Source organism: Pleurodeles waltl, chromosome 2_2 (assembly GCF_031143425.1).
Source record: "Pleurodeles waltl isolate 20211129_DDA chromosome 2_2, aPleWal1.hap1.20221129, whole genome shotgun sequence".
NCBI classification, from domain to species: domain Eukaryota; kingdom Metazoa; phylum Chordata; class Amphibia; order Caudata; family Salamandridae; genus Pleurodeles; species Pleurodeles waltl.
Window position 1 is genome coordinate 584415637 of NC_090439.1, and position 21651 is coordinate 584437287.

Sequence of the window (21651 nt, forward strand, 5' to 3'; positions counted from 1 at the left end):
GGCCCCACTGATGCCCCAGAGACCACCACCCCCAGGGCAAATATTTCATGTACTGCTAATTACCCCACAAATTACGGCACTCATGATATCTTTGATAACATCATTGATAATATCAATGTAACATTTGCAGTACATTTTTTAATGAAAAAATGTGCATGACGGGGCACAATTATAGTTACCATAGTGCACAAGTTATAGTTACTTGAGATAATTCTCACTATAACAGCTGAATATCTATGGTTTTGTACATTTAAAATGGGAGCCTAACTGTAACGTCCCTGGAATCTTTGTTTTTTGTAAGTGAATTTCTATGTTTTTAAAAAATTCTATTTCCTCACTATAACATAAAAAACTCTAGAAATTCACAAAAGATACAGGGACTTTATCGTTAGGAAATAAAAATAGTTTTTAAAACTTAGAAATTCACTGAAAAAACTAAAGTTACAGAGACGTTATAGTTAGGTTCAGATTTTACACACTTGAAACCATAGAAGTTCAGCAGTTATAGTTATACTTCTCTCAAGAAACTATAGCTCATGTGATAAGGTAAATACTATTCATGCCCTCGCCATGCACAGCTAATTACCTCACATATTATATCACCAATGACATCTTCTATCACATCCCTGATAATATCGCTGTAACATCTGCAGTGAAATTATTGATGTGAAAACTGTGCATGGCGGAGGAGCGAGCTATAGTTACCTTAGGGCTCGAGTTATAGTTTCTTGAGATAAGTATAACTATAGCTGCTGAATTTCTATGGCTTTGTGTGTGTAAAATCTAAACCTAACCATGATGTCCCTGAAACCTTTGGTTTTTTTCAGTGAATTATATATATATGTATTTATGTATAAACGTTTATATACACACACACATGCGTGTATTTGTATTTATATATAGATATATATTTTAAATAGTAAACTTTATAACATTTTTCTATATGTTCTCACAGTGGCTGACATCTTCAGTAGTAGCCTTACTCTAGTAAATTATTTTGTAGGAGGTTCTTTAGAAAAGTAGAGGGTTACACATAGCTGTAGGAATAGAACTACATATAAATAAATCTGCATATGTATATTTATCTTTGTGATTCGGGCCTAAACATATTTTCACCTGATGGTGATGCATTATGTTAATTTTCTACAGAAAATTCTATAATGCTATTATGTCCATGACTTCCTGTTCCATTGCTAAAATGTATCATACCCTTATGTTTGCTATTTGCTGCAATTTATTTAAGATCTCTTACAGGTTCACAATATATTTACCTATGTTTCCATACTTTTAAGCCATCATGCGTTAAATTATCATTTACATTCCTGCCAGAGTTGTAATTAGGCAGTTGGACCGTCTGTAGTGCGGCAGTCCTTGGATTGCCACACTCGTAATGAGGCTCTAATAGAGCTTGTAGAATGATTGTTAATAAATTGAAAAATTTCATGTTGCAGGCCTGATAATGTTGGTTCCTCAAAAAGTAACAAAGGTGTTTTGTTTATTAAATGAAAGTAATCATTTTAATTATGTCAAAAAGCAAGCAAATAAAGAAGGTGATGAATGGAAGAAAATAAGCTCTTTCCTCACCTATACCTGAGTACGGAACAGGGATATATGTTTTAAAAATTCATAGCACATATGCTAAAGTGAAATCATAAGTTGTAATGATGTCATGAGATCTTTCAAATCTAGAATGCCACAGGTCAACTGCTGATTAAACTCCAATACACTGTCTTGACTTATCCTTTGTTGAAAAGTCACCATCAAGATCTGTTTACAGCGGAATGGCTTATTTCTATTTTCCTATCTTTTGTTTCCAAGAGTCAGTAGATTTGGATTGCTTTGTGCCAAAATAGGCTGCAATACATTTTAAATTAGATGTGGTTTGTATCAGGCATAACTTACCCTCTCTTACCTTGAGTTCAAGATCATTTGTTTTCTTAATCCTCATTTATGATTATGTTTTATTACAGTTATGATGGTTCCTAATTAACCACTTGCAGCTCTGCCAATATGGAGTCTTTGAATTAAATCTTGAAGGCTCTTTCCAAAAAATGCATACATTTACTTATTTTTTAAGGAAAATTAGCAAGAATTCCAGGCCTGCACCTCTTGTCTCTTGGCAATAACACTTTCCTTACTTCTGGAGCTGGAGGTTCACTGATGCTGAACCGGTAGGAGGATAAATGGGCATCCCAAATTGTGGTGGGTGAAAATTTTAAACGGTGTCTGAAGTACCTTCACCAACATTAATGCTTTAATAGTTTACTGTCTAGATCTACGCCTCAGACAAAGACTCTCTGGGTAAGTGCAAGAAGTAACCAAGAGAAGAACAGTGCACTCTTCATATTCTGAGAGGGCTTCATCAACACTGGGAACAAGACAGAGGGTGGGGAAAGAAATACTCTTCAACTTCATCCTCTTGGACCAGAAGATCTGGCATGATCAAAATTATGACAGATGATGTGCATTTTCAGCTCGTTTTTCAAATGGAGGAGGGATGGAGGGAGCCTGGTCTGATATTCCAGAATTATGGCACAAAGCTTAAGAATACCTACCTTCTGGTCTCTTCTTTTCTGCACATCTTGATGTCTATATTAGCTTTTTGAGTTCTAGAGAGCACCTAAGATGGTGATCTTCCTGTCACTCCTGTCACTCTTGTAGGGTGGATTGTTGGTTGTTATAGTTGGTACAACCAGTGTAGTTCTTACAACAATGGGCACTATATGGGCACAACATACTTTTTCAGACCTAGAATGTGCAGAAGCATGCCAGACATTTTTCAGTGGAGCCAGGTGATAGTCAGGGAATAGTGGCAAGCAAGTCATTACCACCATTCAGGCTGAAGAAGATCAAAGTTTACATAGTGTTTTTAAAGTTTGAATAGTGGTCTGGGAGTTTGCTTTGGGGTAGGTAAGATTTTATTCTGTGGGGGAAAATATCTGGTACCATGTTATTTGTAATGAGTAAATGTGGGCTTTAGAGAAGAGGTTGTTTTGATGATGAATCAAATACTTTTTAAGTTTGTGACAATTGTGGTGTTAATCAACCAAGGTTAACACATGAACGGTGCGCTTAAATGCATACTTTTTTGGAGCTGTTGGTGATAAGGATGAACTCAATTTTAGCAGGGTTCCATTTCAGGGAAGCTACTGGCAACCATGAATGGATGAGAGTCAGGCAATCTTTGAATGGGTTGATGTCACTGCTTGTGGAGACATCATTTAGCTTCAGGTAGACCCGTACGCTCTGCCCAAAGGATTTATAAAATGGACGTAATTATCAGAAACTTTAAAAGAATGGATATAAGTTACAAAATGCAACACTGACATTCGGCTGCACCACAAAGGTGTTTCATATTTTCACCATCACTTTATGTAATTAGCATCCTCCAATAGTTTGTTGACTGACACTATGTATTACAACATGTTGATCGTTGTTTCTATATAAATAAATAATACTTAACATTACTGGCGGACTTGTGTTTATTGTTTATCTTCACATATCAATATTGCTTTGGTCTCAGAGTGAGCTTGTTGTGGTGCCCTTGTTAAATCCCCATGTAATGCTTTAATTTTGACCAACTAATTTCTTTTACACAACCCCTTTTTCCTAGTATCACCTACGTGTTGAAAGCACAATAAAAATAAATACCAATTGCATATAAAAGTCCTAAAACATGGGGGGCATGGCTTGGGCCGTCAAATGGTGGTCGCACTCTGAGAGTGCTCCCGAAGCCTCCATCATCCGCCACATCTACTTCAATGCCAGACTTTAATCATCTCTGGGGGTTTCCCCGTGTGCTGCAGCCGGCCCTCTTGTGAGGACGACCCCCGGAATCAGCCAGAGACAATTGGTTGTGGTGCCCGTAGCCTTCTACAACATGGCAGCGACTACCAAGAACTGAGGCCCGGAAGGTGGTGGTCGGACTTGCAGCATACTATCGGGTGGATAGATCCCTTGTCTGGTCCAGTCCTGGGTTGTCATTCGCACCGGCCCTGGCGGACCTGCACTCAGACCCCCCTCCCGGCTACAGACAGAAGAATCAGTGGGGCTAACCGAGGAGATGCGGTGTTTTACTAGGCAGCCGCAGGGATGCGTCTCTCTTCGTAGGGGTGGGAGGCTGGGACCCACCTGTGAGTGCGCCCCACGGCCAGATGTCTAAGGGGCCATGGGCCCGTAGCGGTGCCTGATCGGCCTGCCACACTTGCTGTGTTTTCCACACCCAGCGAGGATACTGCAGAGGCTTAGCACGTGACGCTTGGGGCCCATGCATGTCTAAAGGGCCGTGGGCCCGGAGAAGTGTGCTTTCCGCACCCAGCGAGGATACTTCAGTGACCCCGGGGGGGAGTAATGGCACTGGCGGACCGGTGCCCTGCATGAGTCATTTGGGCCCCTGTGCACTGCTCTCGTGCTTGGGACGGATGGTGAGGCCCCCCCCTGCATACCTGAGGAAACCAGGGTGTGGATTGGCATTGGGTCCTGGGCCCCCGCCTGCTGCTGACGACCACGGGGAGAGAGGAGGACTGCCTTGGCCGCCTAAGGCCCTATATGTGGCACTCGGACCTCATGCCCTGCCACTGTGCCTTAGAGCACTGGTGGCCGCCTCCCCACATGTCTGGAGGCTGGAGGTGCGGCTCGGTGGGGGGCCTCTGAGTTGTGGTCTTGACTAGTGCCTGTTGTAGACACGTCTGGACTGGGGCCGTGACCCTTGGAGCCTTCTGGGCCTGCTGGAGCAGGTGGATCCACTGGGACTGCTGGCTTACGTCTGGCGGTGTCCATCCCTCGGGGCGCCACAGGGCCAAACCTATGTGGGCCACTGTGTGTTCATTCTAAATTTATAGTACTGAAGAAGGACCCTGGCGCTCCACTGGTTGCTGTTACTGTGTGCTCCGTTGCCCCCATGAATGAGCAAGTGAAGAGTCGGCTCCCCCTGGATGGTGCAGGGAGGGGCTGAAGTGGATTTCTGGTTCTTGCCCAGAGGCCAACCTAAACACCACAGACCTTGTTTTTGGCACATGCTTCGGAGGCACTCCATAGGGCTTGGGTAGCCCTGGGTGCTGTGCTAGGGCTGGCCACGAGCAAGGAGTGCGAAGTTGTTGACCCACCGCTTTGGATCTGAGCTTTGCCCTCCCAGACTCCTCTGATGTGGCCCACTTGCTCCTCTGTCTGTAGTGGACCTGATATAGGGATCCACATCATATATGTCACCCTGGGGCACGGACATGGAGGGCGCAGCTAATTCTTCGAGAAGGAGAGTCGCCCTCTAAGCTGCAGGATGAGGATCTGTTTTGGATAGTGTGCCATAATATTCAGCAAAAGTGGTTGCTATATCTACTGAGGCGGTGTGTACCACGCCCTGGGAGTCTTTGATTTCAGGTATGATCCATCCAGCCAGTGGTTTACACACTAGTCTGTTTAGCAGTTTGCTATGTTTATCCCCATCCATCTATTCAGGCCTAAGACGCCTGCCAGATCTGTTTTGCTACTTCCACAGAGTGGGCTCTAATTTCTTTCTCTCACCAGGGCTAGGGCACCAATCGCCTCCACCTGATTGGTGTGCTTGTCTGCAAGCGGAGCGCTTGATCCTCTAGTTGGATGAGTTAGTTCTGTTGAATTCTCTCCTTCTGTCTAAGGAGAGCTTTTGCATGGCCTTGTATCATGGCTTTGCTGGCTGTCCACAAGGTGCCCTTAGAAGGAGCTGTGTGTGTATTATCCTGAAAGTATGCTTTCAGCTCGTGGCGTAGGTCCTGTATGTACGTCCTGTCCTGGAGGTGCCATGCTTTGAGGCACCACATTGAGCTTGTCTGAGGGTCAGGATGGCCTATGTCTAGGAGTAGGGGAGCATAGTCAGAAATTCCAGGGGCCAGGATCTGAATCTGGTGACTAAAGTAAGGTCCGTAGCCACCGTGAGAAACAGGTCTATGCGCATATGTGTGGTGCACTGTACAAGTATAGTGTACTTCCATGTTTTAGGATGCCAGATCCTCCACACATCACAGAGTCCTAATTGTGTCAGCCAATTGTGCAAGACCATGGACTGTTGCTGCCTGGTGGAGGATGAGGGCCCCATAGAATCCATATCAGGATCTTTAATAGCATTCATATTCCCACCAGTGATATTAAGACCAGGGGCCAAGCACGCCACCAATTCAGTAAGAGTTATAAAGACGGAGTTCAATGCCACAGAGGGATGTTAAGACGACGTCCCTCTTTGGTGCCTGTGAGGGCACATAATGGCCCTGGGAGTCCGTCCAGGATTGCGTCACTGGCAAAGGAAAGGTACTACGTATGAGAATTGCCACTCCCCTAGATCCCCGGGCAAACACAGCATGATAAACTCAGTCGAAGCCATACCTGGCGAGGAAGGGGGAAGATGTGCATAAAAGGTGGGTCTCTTGTAGCATTAGACTGGCAGGGGGTAACCACTGGACATAGCCCAAAACTGCTGCACGTTTAATTTTATCAAGCAGACCATTAACATTCCAGGACATTACAGTGTTTGGCACCATGAGGAGTGTGGTAGTGTAAAAGATAGTTGGGACGGATTGGTTTCAATGGTGTTAAGGCATTGTAGTCATGCCTGTGGCAGGGCCATAAGCAAAACTAAATAGATTGTTGTGTACATTGTGAAACATGGTCTACATGACAACCTAGAAAACAACAGGGTTAAACAATCAACATTAACCAGAATAACTCCACCACACACCCTCCTCCCCATACTTTCCCCCTAGAAGCATTTGTCGCCCCATAATCATTTCCCCAACTTGGAACCAATACAAATTGTGTGGTATTGTGTGGTAGATCCCTCCCTAAAGCAGGATAATTATTACATCTTCAATGCCAGATCATATGTGTGTGATGATGTGATCTCTGTCACAAGAGATACCCGGTGTTAGCATTAATGTTAGATATCGGGTGTCTGACTCAGTCTGTCTTCCCTGGGGGCATCCTCCAGTGCAACATCCTTTGGGACTGCTGCATCTCCGGGAGGTGAGGAAAGTGAGGGGGTGGGGACACCCCACCCGGGGAATACAAGGTTGCTCTCTCTTTACCTTTTCTTCAGCAGGATCTTATGCATGGCTGCCACCAGCACAGCACCATGAGTATGCACTGTGGTGGGAGGCGCCGGAAGGGAGGTCTGTCCCATCTCCGAGAGTCGCCTGTCTTCAGTCAACCACGTCCAGGCCGACTTGGGGGTGTCAAAAAAATTAGTCTTGTTTGGATGGATCACTTTGAGGCAGGCTGGAGAGAGAAGCATGTAAGATAACTTAATCGCGCACAGTTTCTCTTTGATAGGTTCATATGAGCGATGGCATGTCTGTACCTCTCGTGTGTAGTCCAGGAAAATGAAGATTTGTGAATTCTGGAAGCGGAGAGCCACATGTGCGTGTGCCTCTTTCATAATATGATCCTGGTCTTTGAAGTTAAATATGTGCCCTAATATATGTCTGAGTGAGGACCCGGTGGGTCTTGGTGTGAGCCACCGATGGGCGTGCTCCACTGCGAACCTTGGAGATGGCTTTTTGGAGGAAATCCATGATTTGATTCAAGATTCCAAGAAACATCCAGCATGATCACCTTTGGCGCTCTCTGGGAATCCAATGAGTCGCAAGTTATTACGTCAAAAGCGGTTCTCAACATCTTCAGCTCATTGCTGGGGATCGTGTGTGCGTGTAAGCAGGCGGTTCACTTTGGTTTGGAGATTGACTATTGTATCTTCCATTATAGAAATATGTCCTTTATTCGGCCTGTGGTGTTCTTGATGTCCAGACAGAGGAGCGCCACCTCCACCCACACCTCACTGATCTTGGTCTCCACTGCCGACTGTGAGAGTTGGATAGCTTGCAGAATCTTGTCAGTGTCTCCGGCGGAGTGAATTGGAAGTTCCATAGTGCTACCCTCGGTTGGGCCCTTCAGAGCTGTAAACTTCTCCATCCAAAATTGAGTGTGGTGAAGCTTCATGGTCCTGTCTTTCTCCCTTGCAGTGTGGCTTAGTATTCCGGTTACGTAGTGCAGCCCAGCTGCCACACCCAACAGCAGCGCAGTCAGCGGGCGTCTGCACGGCAGCAATCGTCTATGTGCCCCAGGGCGACATATATGATGTGGATCCCTATACTAGGTCCACTGCAGACAGAGGAGTGCAATGCGCCCGGGATCAGCCCATTACGCCGGCCGAGATTGGAGAAGCTCTCTCAACTCTGAAGCCCAGCAAAACTCCGGGCCCTGATGGCTACCCGGTGGAATACTATCTCAAATACCGGGATAGCCTTATTCCACACCTGCAGGTCCTTTAAGACGAGGCAATAGAAAGAGGCGCCTTCCCTAGTGACCCAGATCAGGCTACAATAGTCATCCTACCAAAGACACACCCCTCATCCACGTCGCGTGCAGATTATAGGCAGTTTTCATTAATTAATATGGAGATTAAGATGTACGCTACTATTGTGGCCAATAAGCTAAGACAGGTGCTGGGGATTCTTATCCAACCAGACCAATGTGGATTCATGCCGGCGCAAGGTACCAGGCACTGTCTACGACGCTTACATGTAACCCTTGTCAAATGACACACGCTTCACATGCCACTTACACTATAGCTGGTGGACTTTGAAAAGGCATTTGATACAGTGGACTGGGAATACTTATTTCATGTTGTGGCAAAGGCTGGTGCGGGAACACACTTCCGACGCATGGTCCGACTATTATATTTGGCCCCATTGGCTCAGGTTCGAGTCAATGGAGTGGTATCGAAAACCTTTGCTATAGGCCATGGCACTCAACAGGTGTGCCCTCTCTCGTCACTCCTGTTTGCTTTGGCCATAGAATCACTAGCACATTTGATCCGAGGCGACCCACTGCTGACGGGATAGTGATGGAGGGAAGATCACAAGGACCGAATCACACTTTATGCAGATGATATTTTAATACACCTGTCAAACTCGACTGATAGCGTCCCCCGATGCCTCCGTCTCCTCCAGCTTTTTGCAAAAGCATCTGGTTTATTAATCAATCCTACTAAATCCTTGTTACTGCCACTGGACAGGGCACGCAACGACATTGACTGGCAATCTAACATTCCAATCCGAAGCCTTAGCTTCCGATATCTTGGCATCACGGTTGCCCTCAATCCATCTCTGAACTGGACCCTCAACCTAACACCATTGGTCCGCAAAGCCCGCTCAGACCTCAAGCGATGGCAAGTGCTGCCATTGAATGTCATGGGAAGAGTAGCTTTAAATAAAATGATGATTCTATCCCAGTTTCTCTACCTTCTCCAAAATTTGCCTATTACGCTCCCAAGACAATGGTTTAGGGAGATGGATTCTTTAGCCAACGCCTTCCTCTGGCACAACAGCAGACGCCGTCTGGCATTGAGTACATGTCAAATTACTTTCTATGAGGAAAGAATGATCATGTCTAACCTGTACTACTACAATTGAGCTTCCCAATTTCTGGTCATAAATGACTGGCTCACTGGAGACTGGTTAGACCCGTCCTACCAGTTGTCCCCCAAATTATGGGATTGCTTTATGGTGAAATCTCACATCCCTACCAACACTCCTATAACATATTTTAGTCCCATGGAGGCCAGGGTAATGATGGGGAATCTGAGAAAGGTAGGGGTCTCCTACATTTATTGTTCCTTGATATTAAATGCTCCAGACACGCTCCTGTCCCTGATAGCCCTTTGGGAGATGTGGCTTTGCCCCCTGGAAGAGGAGGATTTGCGAGATGCACTGGCCCCTAGATTCATCGTGATTTCTGCCAAATTATGATTGATACAATTATACTATCTGCACTGCGCTTTCCTCTCACCACATAGGCTTTACTGGGTGGGCATGCGACCCTCCTCAAGATGCACACGCTGTCTCACTCACCAGCAGACTTTTCCACATAAACTGATCATGTCCAATCATAGCAAATTACTGGGAAAAGATCTTAAACAAACTCTCCCTGATCCTGGGTCAGACATTGCCGATCTCCCTGCTCATGGTTCTCCTGGGGGTGGACAAAGGGGTTGGGGCTCCCAACGCAGACAGAGTTCTACTAAGCATCGCTCTGATGGTTGCCAAGCGCAATGTGACTAAACACTGGATGACACCTGAACCTCCTGCAATCTCACAATGGAGACATGGAGTCGACTGGGGTTCCCAAATGGAACACTCAGTATACATAGCAAGGAGGTGCCCACAATAACATGCTAAGATCTGGTCCTGATGGATGGAGGGTTAAAATACACCACACATAATACAAAATTGTTTCGGGTGGGGTGGCCTGGCACATTTATGGTAATGATATTGGGGGTCGATGGCCATCTGTCTGTTTTGATTAATCTGTACTGCAAGAAACAATTTGATTATATACACTTTTTGGCTATACGTGTGACATGTTTTCTTATTTGTGAAAACAATAAAATTGGTTATCAAAAAGAAAAATCCTGAAACAGGCCATTTTAGACAATACTTTGGACATTTAGCATGCCTTAGGAATACAGCCACTTCCTAAAAGGATCAAGTGTGTCTTTTTGTTGTCAGCAAGGCTTCATACCCAGCATATGTAATCAAACACATTTCCCTATCTCGCACCTGAGGACACATGATGTGGTGCTTTGGCTAAACTTAGTAAGACCTATATGCCTTTAACATATTGGGGCATTCTCCGCTGTGATCTCCAAGATTCATAGGCCACAATATCTTCACCCCAGGCTTCAAGAAAATAAGCAGATAAAAAGAAGAGTGATCTAAGTAGGGTCACTTGACGGCTCCACTCCTTGAGTTGCAAAACCCTTTTGCTTACCAATAATTCATAACATGCACTACCACTAACAGTCACATATATTTGATGCACACACACAATGTTCCCACAGACCACACACAGATACGCATATAGACCTCTAACAATGCTCACCGTTGGTGGAAGCATCAGTCAAGTTGATGAGTCCTCCTCCTAAGCCCCTGTAACTATGGTAACTGTAGGTTCCATTTCCATTAATGTACAGCACCTCCTGTGTGCTTGAAACAGCAGATGTTGAGAAGGTGACCTGGGTTGGTTCTTGCTTGACCTGTTTTTCAGCTACATCAGCTTCTTCCTATAAAGAAAACAGTTGAATATAAGGTGACAAAATCTAGTTGTGTGGGTAAGATGAACCACTTCAAATTCTTAAAACAGAGTTAATGGTCTACAAATTAGGAACACAAACATTAAATAAACACCAGCACGGTCTCTGTTACAGAAAGATGGATGTTATCTGGCCCATTAACACAACATACTCTACTTACTCCCATAGTAATACACATAATTAATATTAAATAAATATGACAATTTAATATTAAGAATTGTAATATTATATTGTATTCCTCTTTCTAGGTGAATGGGGAAATGAAGGGGTTGAGAGGAGGAGAACAAAACATTGGGGCAGCAGGATCTCACATGCACGGGAGAAAGATTAGTAGATGAATAGTTTAATTGAACAACTTCCAAAAGTTGACAAGTACAATTCATGACTGAGAAAAGAATCCTTTTAGGATTAGGCTTGGAACGTGCATAAGAGGGCACAAAGGCATAACAGGCCCATAAAAAAGGACTGTGCTACCGCACTGTTATTGTAAGACTGCGATGATGAACAACAGCTCATCAAAAGTTGTTGTATATGGTTGTGAAGTCACAACAATATACAGCATTCCTCTGCTGCTGCTACCTGCACTAAGTAATCAGATGAGACATCTCTCGTCTGCAGCCCAAACCCCTGTCTCCTCTCTCCTTTCTAAGTTTCAATTATCCTTGGAAAGCCAGTATGGGAGCAGTTCATTATATGTCACTGTCTTTTCGAGCACTGCTCTTCTCACCTTTCCTGCAATTAGAGGAAAGGCAGGAGGAGCCCAATAGCAGCTGGAGCCTATATGTGAGAGATTCAGAATGAATGGCTCACTGCCTTGTGTGCTCTAATGTAATGAGACTGTGGGAAGCTATTAGGAACATAACAAAATTCTGTGACTGTTGGATGACACTACTAAATGATATTAGAGCTAGGGTTCGAACTGAAAACAGCCTTTAGCATCAGCCATCTATCAAGGGAGTCCTGGTAGGTGGCAGGACGCCCAGGGTCAGATTTATGAATTCCTTGTGCAAGTGTCATGCAAGGCAATACAGGGGCATCAGTGAGATTTACTAAGCCATGCAACGCCTCCTTGCATGGCTTTGAGTGGCACAGTAAATCTTGAGTAACGCAAGGCAGCTTTTGCATTACTCTGTGATATTATTTTCTCTAAGTGTGCATTCTGCAGCTCACATAGATAAAGGTAAATGCCTCAGAGAAATATTTTTTTGCAGTAAGGTGCCCCTTCCTGCCTGCACAAAAATAATCCTTCTTGGAACACAGGCACCCTTGCACGATGGTGCAAGAGTGCCTGATTTGGTGTTAGTCCTTACTCAGTGCCCCTGCACAGAGGGAGGGAGAGTAGGAATGCTCTATATTTTAGTAGACAGTGCTGCAAGATGCCTTGCTGCATTATGGTTAGTCAAGTCTTTGTAAACCTGCTCCTAAACATTCTCCATCACTTGAAGAAAGGCGAGCCAGGTAGAATGCAAGTTACCAAAGTATGGCAGTGTACATGTCTGTGGGAGGCATGGTCCAGGGACAGCAAAGGGAGGGATTCTACATTATGCTTATTTCCACTGAGATGGAGGGGGCATACACAAATTGTGTCTTCCACTTCATGATTCCAATCGTACAAAATACAATTTGAATGCTATGGTCATTGTCTAGGCGACATTCAGATCCACTCTGTGAAAAACCATACTATGTATTTTTCATGAAAACCTAACTTGGCGAACGCCAAGTTGGTGTGACAAGGCAGACATTAGTAAGCCCTGGTAAAAAGTCAATGCAGAAAAACTACTAACATACAGAAGAAAAATACAGAAGCACTATCAAATCATGTGTCTGGGTGTTAAAGTACAGCACAAGACCCAGAACTTTAAAATACTCTTGAAAAAAGGAATTAGAAGTTAGTGTTCAATTATATTTTATTAAGAGAGGGGTCCACAGAGAAAGGAAAATTGATAGGATTGGGATTGAAGTACTATTTTTTCCACTTCTGCTACTACTCTATTTCAAAAGGATGAATAAACAAGCATTTGCAATGCATTAGGTCTCAAATGTGTTTGAGTAAGAGCTATTGGCATTGTAAATTCATAACTGGACTTTTCTTGCCACATAAATTGGTCAATTCTGCCTCAGAATTTCTTCTTTTTCTGCCATATAATTTAGTGGCCCTGTATATAACTAAATCACTTCCATTTACCTTCTTCCTCTATCTGCAGCAAAAAATGAAAATGTTGCCATTTAGCATTCTAATTTAAATCTGCCATGCTAAGTCCAATAGAATACCACTTTCACCACCCCAACATCACGGTTCCTGGCTGGTTAACACAATTGCCCCAAAAAAGACACAAGACAACCACACAGGAGACATAAACCAGAAGTGTCACCCAAACATATCAAGAGTGTTCAAACATTAATAGTGTAATAAGGATTTTAAGTAGGCCTGAATCATGGCCATAATTGTAATAAGGAGAGATTAATGATACACAGACAATTATCATATAAATCTTTATCAGAAATAATCTTTTGGCAGTTGACTTTAACGCTCAAAACAGCCCATATAAGGCACCATTACAAGAATATCATTTATAAGAAAAATTGTCATGTAACCATATTGTTAGCCCTTAGAAGGCATAACCCCATGAAAAAAGCAGAATTAAATAATGCAGTGTAACCATATACCTAGCCCTCAGAGGGAGTATTTAGGACTAGCGGGCCTACTGCAATGACATTATGAAGTGAAGACGCTGACACAGGAAATGGTGGTTTAATGGAAGGTGTAAGAAGATTTATTCTTGTAGGACAATCGCAGCTCCTTCTCCAAGGCCAGTCACATCACAACTGCCGTGAATGACCCACTAGGTCATAAAACCACATTCCATCAGAACGTTTCTACAACAAAGTTTAAAGCGACAACACATGTAACAATATAACACATTACAATCAAGGTCTTCGAAACAAAACTTTTCCCAGCTGAAAAAAACAAAAGTTCTAATCATCAGAAAGCTTAAAAGACACTGATTGGTGGGATGGGTTATTTGGGATCCCCACTAAACTAGTGCAGGGGCCCAGAGATGATGTAGACAGAAAGAGTGTTTTGAAGGTGGTATCTTTGTCCTAGGACCACCACAGGCTGAGTTATGAGCAAAAATGTTTTGTAAAAGTAATGCCCTGCAAAGCATCATGGGGCGAGGTTTTGTTCCGCAAATTTTGACTGCAATGCTCAGAACAGCACCTGGAAAACACCTCAGTAAAAATAACATTTGGAAGAAACATGGTCAAGTAACCATACAGCACAAAAGGATGATGGAGGGGGTGCTGAACAATGCAAACACTCACCCCCAGTCACAGATCTGGGTTTAATCCATCATTCTTTTGCTCACCATGCCACCACAGTTTGAACCTAGCCATATGCAAATCAGTCTTGACCCTGGTACTCATTGGAACAGTCTAGCCCGAACTGCCAGGCCGGGTCCTCCCTGGACCGGAAACAAGCATCCTGGGACCGGTTTCAGGGTATCACCCTTCATCAGCCAAGCTAGCTTGAATACAGTGACACAGTGAGCATGGGACCCACGTCTGGGCATACTCTTCCCTCTTAGGGCAACTTTAGCAACACAAAAGGATGATGGACGGAGTGCTGAACAATGCAAACACTCACCCCCAGTCACAGATCTGGGTTCAACCCATCTTTCTTTTGCACACCATGCCACCCCAGTTTGGACCCAGCCATATGCAAATCAATCTTGACCCTGTTCCTCATGGCAGAGCAAACGTAAAGCTTTTACGAATGATATCAAGTGATTTTTGAAAGGCAAGCCCAGGAACGAATTAAGGTGATGGGCGTGAGATGGGCGTGGTTAAAAGCCCACAATACTTACAACAGGTCAAAGTGCTTGTGCAATCGACCTAAAAAGGCAAAATAGTATTTTTGGAAATAAATAGCATCCGTCATATAAGGATAATCAACTTAGTAAATACCATTCATTTTGAAAATATTGATGGAAACAGGTTTGTTAGATTAAGGGGCATATTTATCAAGGACTTGAGTTGTTCTTCCCTGACGCAAGTTGTCAGAAGGTGTCACTTTGCGTGACTATGTAAAGAAATGAAGAAATGCAATGCAATGTAGTGGCTTCTGCTATTTTTTTATACATTTTTTTGGATGGAGCATGGGTGTTCCCATGCAATCACCCATGAAATCTGATGCAATCCCAAATTTACTAAAGGCAGTAAACATGGGATTCAACCAACATGATGGGACTACCACAGATAGGCATAACAGGAGAAACATCTTTGTCTCCTCCTTACTTCCTCTTTCCAAATGTGCTGCATTCTGCAGCACATTTAAAAAGAGGAATAAGCCTCTTTGCTTGTGATTGCTTTTGTGCAGGAACGTATCTGTTCCTGCACAAAAAGAATCCAGCCCTAAACGCAGACACCCTTGCACAATGGTGCTAGGGTGCCTGTGTTGGCGCTAATCAGCACACAGTGCGCTAGCAGGCAGCAGAAGTGCACCATATCATAGTAGATGTGGCACATTTCTGCTCTCTCCATTTCTCTATTGCAGCTGTTGTGTTGTACACCTAAAACTCTTACATAACTGGTTCAACATTTGCTTCTTCCTAATTGCTTGGAAAAAGAAATGTAAGCATTAAATCATCCACAAGATTCTTCTTCCTTACTATTTCAAGCATCTGGACTCTCTACGCGCCCAAACACATTGAAAAAATGGTGTAACATTTGAAGCTCCTCCCTCTATGCAGTGACAAATATGTGACCAGGTGTGTGGATATTATCTAAGAATGCAGAGAGCGCTGGGCTTTATTCCCCTTGATTAACTATGTGCTTTGAACTTATTCCTTCATATCTTCTGACATTTCAGGGGACTATGGGGGCATATTTATACACCGTTTGCGCCGAATTTGCGTCGTTTTTTTTTACGCAAATTCGGCGCAAAACCAACGCCATATTTATACTTTGGCGTTAGACGTGTCTAGCGCCAAAGTATGAGGAATGAGCGTCATTTTTTTGCGTGAACGCCTTCCTTGCGTTAATGAGATGCAAGGTAGGCGTTCCCGTCTAAAAAAATGACTGCGACGCAAATGCGTCGTATTTATACTCCCGGGCAAAAATCACGCCCGGGAGTGGGCGGGGCAAAAAACCCCGCATTTGCACCTCTTTTTAACGCCTGCGTCAGGGCAGGCGTTAAGGGACCTGTGGGCTCAAAATGAGCCCACAGCTGCCCTCCCATGCCCCCAGGGACCCCCCTGCCACCCTTGCCCACCCCAGGAGGACACCCAAGGATGGAGGGACCCATCCCAGGGACATTCAGGTAAGTTCAGGTAAGTATAATTTTTTATTTAAAAAAAAAAAAAAATTGGCATAGGGGGGCCTGATTTGTGCCCCCCTACATGCCACAATGCCCAATGACCATGCCCAGGGGACATAAGTCCCCTGGGCATGGCCATTGGGCAAGGGGGTATGACTCCTGTCTTTACTAAGACAGGAGTCATGTAAATGGCATCTGGGCGTCGTTAAAAATGGCGCAAATCGGGTGGAGGCGATTTTTTGGCGTCAACCTGACTTGCACCATTTTAAGACGCCCTAACGCCATTTTCCCCAAAGCCGGCGCTGCCTGGTGTACGTGTTTTTTTTCCACGCACACCAGGCAGCGCTGGTCTGTTAGCGCAGGCTAACGCCATTCAATAAATACGGCGCCCGCATGGCGCTTCAGAATGGCGTTAGCCGGCGCAAAACTTTTTTACGCTAAACTGCGTTAGCGCAGTTTAGCGTCAAAAAGTATAAATACGGGCCTATATCTGTTATTTTCAGGAATTAGCAAAGTATCTGGGCTTTGAGGATTGCTATGAGAACACCTGTGAAGTATATTTCTTTAAGGCTGTGGCAGCCTATGATGGCTGAGGCCCTGTGAGTAGTAAGCCATCTTGGCTGAAGGTGGGACTTCCGAGCCCTAAAGACAGCAGAAGTATTTAAACAGCACAAAGATCTTAGACAACTACATGGCAACTTTTGTTTTTGTATTAGATTGTCGTTTGTTGCTCGTTTACAGGTTCTTTCTTTGTCCTGTTGTGTATGAATAAAGTATGGGCATCTCTATGTGTTAGTTTGCATATGGCCAAGTGTCTGTTTGTCAGGTTTTGTAGTTGGGTTCATTTGTGTTTTCTAGTTGCTGTTTTTGTCAGGTGCTGGTCTTGTGTGACTTGACTAACAATTCTATTTTGTCAAGGAAAGGCGATGTATTGTAAAGTCTTCTATTTCAGTAGTATGTTAATGACCTGCTGGAATTCCACCGTCTCACTCACTGGTGCCCATTCTTGTTGAGGATGGAATGTTATTTGTCAATTTGACCTGTGGTGCCTGGTTATAAAATATAACTGGCTTGTGGCTCAATAACGTATCGTCTCACTAGTGAAAGAAGAGCCTCCCTTTATTTATTTACCACAACCACCTACCTTGACACTTTGGCATATGATGTCGGCTGAGCTTGGGAGTTTGTGAGTTAAGCAACCATCTCAGTCCATTGTAGACACACTTATTCTAAGCTTTCCCATAAAACATTATGGTTTTCCGTGTTACATGGCATTTATAGGTCCAGAAGAACTGCTAGGCGCCTTCAACTACATAAACACTGATAATGATGATTTCATCTCTGACATTTTCTGGCACAGTTTATGCCCCTCTCATGAGTTTGAAGCATGACTGGTTGTCATAGAAAATGTATATGTTGTAGAGCTCCACATATGGCTCCAATTCGCAAGTGACTTCTTTTCCATGATTTCAAGAAGACATATAAGATCACATAGGATATTTGAGTCACATTGTCGTTTGTGGGTTCCTCTAGAAGTGGAACAATAACAGCATGCACCTGCAGGCTGGTGGCATATTGTAAGTTCTGTGGTACATAGCTATGCCAGTAGATATAAAAACCTTCTCAACACCAGGCACCGGTATATGGCGTCCCCACTGCTAGTATTTTCACACACACACAAACCACAAGCTCCTTTCTTCCTAAAGAGTCTGGCATGCAGCTTGATACGATTAGACCAATGCTTAATTTGTAAAACAATATATGTCGGTGCCGGAATCACTGCTCAGAAACCCAGCGCAGGTGTTGCCATGTCAGTGTGCCAAATACTAAGGCTGCATACTCTGGAATCCACCTCATACCTCTTTAATCAACTACTAGACACCTTCTGACCCTTTCTCTCACTCTGTCAGGTTCCTGATTTCTCCCTTCTTTCCACTTTGTTTGTTTTTCACTCCCTTGCTCATCAGAAATGTCCGAAGCGGAAAAATAAGTGTTGGTCCCAAAAAATGAGTGCCAGTGGAGCCCACCAATAACCACCAGCTCAAATTAAATACTGGACATGACCTAGAGATGGTGTAATACACAGTGAATGTCAGAGAACCTCCATGAATTGTAGCCTGGATGAACAGAAAGGAAGTGGTGTTTGAAGATAATGTCTGCAGCCGTCCTATGCTCGGCTAGGGGCGGGTCTTATAAGACAGACTGGTCTTTCAGTGTTTTGTCTTTAGGGTCATGGTTATATGCTAGCATGAACTGTGCACTAATAAATGTGTGCACACGTTTTATAAAGTTAACATTTCGATTTTGCACCCAATAAAAACTCAACTCATGCGGAGTTGATAATTATCTTTAGGTTTAAGGTGGCTCTCTGAACTGGGGTTTTCCATCTCCGGGGGCCTGAGTGATAATGAGGGGGCCCGCGGGAAGCATAGAGCAACGCTCTAGTCTTCCCCGCGGGCCGGTTCGGGGAAGGAAGTGACGGCGGGACAGGGGATTGGTCGGAAGGTAAGTGGGGGTGGGTTTTAAGGGTGGGAATAAAAGTGGTTGGGGGAGGAGGGACCGGCCTCTTTCCGCGCTGACCCATCGCGCGGTTAGTTTGGCCGGTCCCTGGGGGGTTTAAAGAAGCGTTCAGGTAGCGTGGGGTATTGTTTCTGGTGGGCTGTGGGGCCCGGGAAGTTTAGGTTGGGCCTAAGGGCAAAATTTTGAGGGAGGACAGCCGGGTGTGGGCCTGCACCCTCCCCGCGGTGTTTTGGATTTAGGGGACGGCAACGCGATCCTCCGCAGGCCGCCGCCCTCCTTTGTGCAGACATCTGCACGTGCTTGGCAGCCGGCCAGGCCGCCCTGCGGCCGGGGTTGTAAACGGTTGCCGAAGCAACCGAGGACAACATTCATGCGAGGCAGGAGCGGCTGGGGAACGGTTCGCGCTCTCCCCATCGCGCTGGTATTATATAAAAAAAAAAAAAAAAAAAGGGGGAAACTTAGAAATTTTTAAAAATAAATAAAAAGAAAAAGAAAGAAGTACAGAAGGCCGCAGCAGGTTTACCAGTCACCCCGGGTGGGGGATTGGGCCACAGGCCGGTAGGGTCAGGTGAGGGCCAAGTAGTCGGGCCAGTGCCCCTTAAGGAACCCCCCCCCCCCCAAAAAAAAAAAAAAAAAGCAAAGTATACATAGGAATAATAAGGTGAATAATTTAAGAAAGAGCTCTTGTCCTCAATTTTCTTACGAGACAGAAGCTCGGGGGAACACAAAAAAAAAAAAAAAAAAGGGGAGGCCCGCCCCTGCGCCATGGCAGCCAGCCACGACGCGGAAGCGGTACAGGCCGCGCTTCGCATACTTGGTGAAGCGGGTCGGGCTGACCTCCTCAGGCCTGGTGTCTTAGAACAGGCATGGGTGGGCATGGTACGGCCGACGCGTGCCGCGTCAAGCGGAGTAGCGGTGGCGGTAGCGGCATGTACATCCCCCGAGAGGCCCAAAAAACCCAAAAAAGCGGCGGTGGAAAGGGCGCATGGCGCATCCTCCTCCACCAGCCAACTAGGTGACGGGGAAGGCCCAGTGGTCGAGCCAGGCCCATCAGACGAGGGCACGGCACCAGCGCACCAGGTGGTGGGCACAGATCTACAACAGGATCAGCTGTTAGAGACAGGAGGCCCCGTTCAGGACGAGTTAGTGCTCGAGCGTCCCGCCCCCTCCATTGACCCCATGCCGATGGACCTGTCTCTGCCTAGGGGCGGGGCCTACCCGGCCGGGTCCAACAACAACACCAAAAAGAAAGGCAAAGGTCCCAGACCCACGGGCGGGCTGGGCAAGGGCAGGGCCAGTAAAGGGCAACCAAAAGAGACACGAGGGCCGTCAGGGGAGTCCACGCCCCCCGGCCCCTGGTCCGGCAGGCTAGATGCAGACGAGGCTTTGGACCTAGAGGCCAGGATCAGGGAACAACGTCGCATAGTGGCAGAAACGGAGGACAGGTGGGCCCAATTATGCTTGGAGCGGGACATGTCCGTGCCACACGGCCGGCAGCTAAAGAGACCAGCGGATAGTGTAGGCAACACAGGAACCATGCCGCAAGACGCCGGGAAAGGTAGTTGGGTATGGGTCCCGAGCGACAGGGGCCAGGAAATGGGGATGGATAGCGGTTTAGGCAGCGCAGTGGGTACCAGTGGCGCATACGGCCAGACTGGGCGCGGAAGGTCAATGCCAAGGCAGGAGGTTGGCAGAAAGAAGGCGATGCCAACGGGGCGCAACACGGCCCCTGTACGTTGGTCCGAAGCGCTAGAGGGGTCTTCGGCGGCCTTCTCTACTCCGCAGGATCGGGGACAACACAGAGGTGGCGGACGCCACGAGGGCCAGGAGGATAACCCTGCTAACTATACGATGATGAGTGGGAATGTTAGTAAACAGATGGATGTGTGCGAGGATGACGTGCTGGAACTAGATTATGAAGAGGAGCTGGAGGAATGGGAAGAGGGTGAGATCAGGGAGACGGAGATACTCAGCTTAAGGGGGAGGGGAAGGGGACGCAGGAGCGGCGCAACCCCCCTCTCAGCTTCTATTTTTCAGGAACGGGACTACAGCAGTGGTACACAAGAAAGGAGGCAAGAGCAAGCACGGGGCCGAGGGGCCCGGAAGGTTTCGCGACCAGTGGCTACGCAAGGAAGAGGTAAAGGGCAATGGTGGTCGGTCTGGGGGGATGGCGGTAAAGGGGATGATGCGCCAATCTGCAAGTCTGTAGGAGTAGGTGATGGTTCGATACTTGACCCGGTACCAGCTAAGGATAACCAGGGCGGGGAAAAAAGTACAGAGACACAAGCCAAAGCCACGACCGAGGGCGAGGGTGGAGACAAGGCAACGGGGGAGAAGTCAGGCGCAGAAGCAAAGGAAGGGGGAGAGCACAAAAAGAGGCTACCCTATATGGGCTTGGCTATGCCTTTGGGCTCACATGTGGCGGAGAAAACAAAGGCCAGAATATGGAGACACGAGTATGTGGACGTTTTTAAGCTATTACATAATCAATATGGATAACTGGACATCGGCATTTTTGATTTTTGCGAGTATTTATTGTGAGAAATACCCGGACAGAGCTATAGCGCTATTTAAATACATGGACATTATTAGGAAAGCGCAGATGCATTTTGGGGGTTTTGCCTGGCTGAGCTACGACGAAGAGTTCAGAGCCCGAGTGAGCATTAACCCAGATAAGCCATGGGGGGATGTCGACCCA

General features: G+C 45.7%; 1 protein-coding gene across 4 annotated transcripts in view; it reads right to left on the reverse strand.

Moving 5' to 3' along the window:
- The window catches only part of NOL4 (nucleolar protein 4), a 633075-nt gene that overhangs the window by 15982 nt on the left and 595442 nt on the right, over positions 1-21651 (reverse strand). For all 4 annotated transcript variants that reach the window (XM_069220100.1, XM_069220098.1, XM_069220102.1 and 1 more), the window contains one exon: positions 10906-11086. In XM_069220100.1, coding sequence (XP_069076201.1) covers positions 10906-11086 — 181 coding nt within the window. The remainder of the gene's footprint in view (positions 1-10905; positions 11087-21651) is intronic.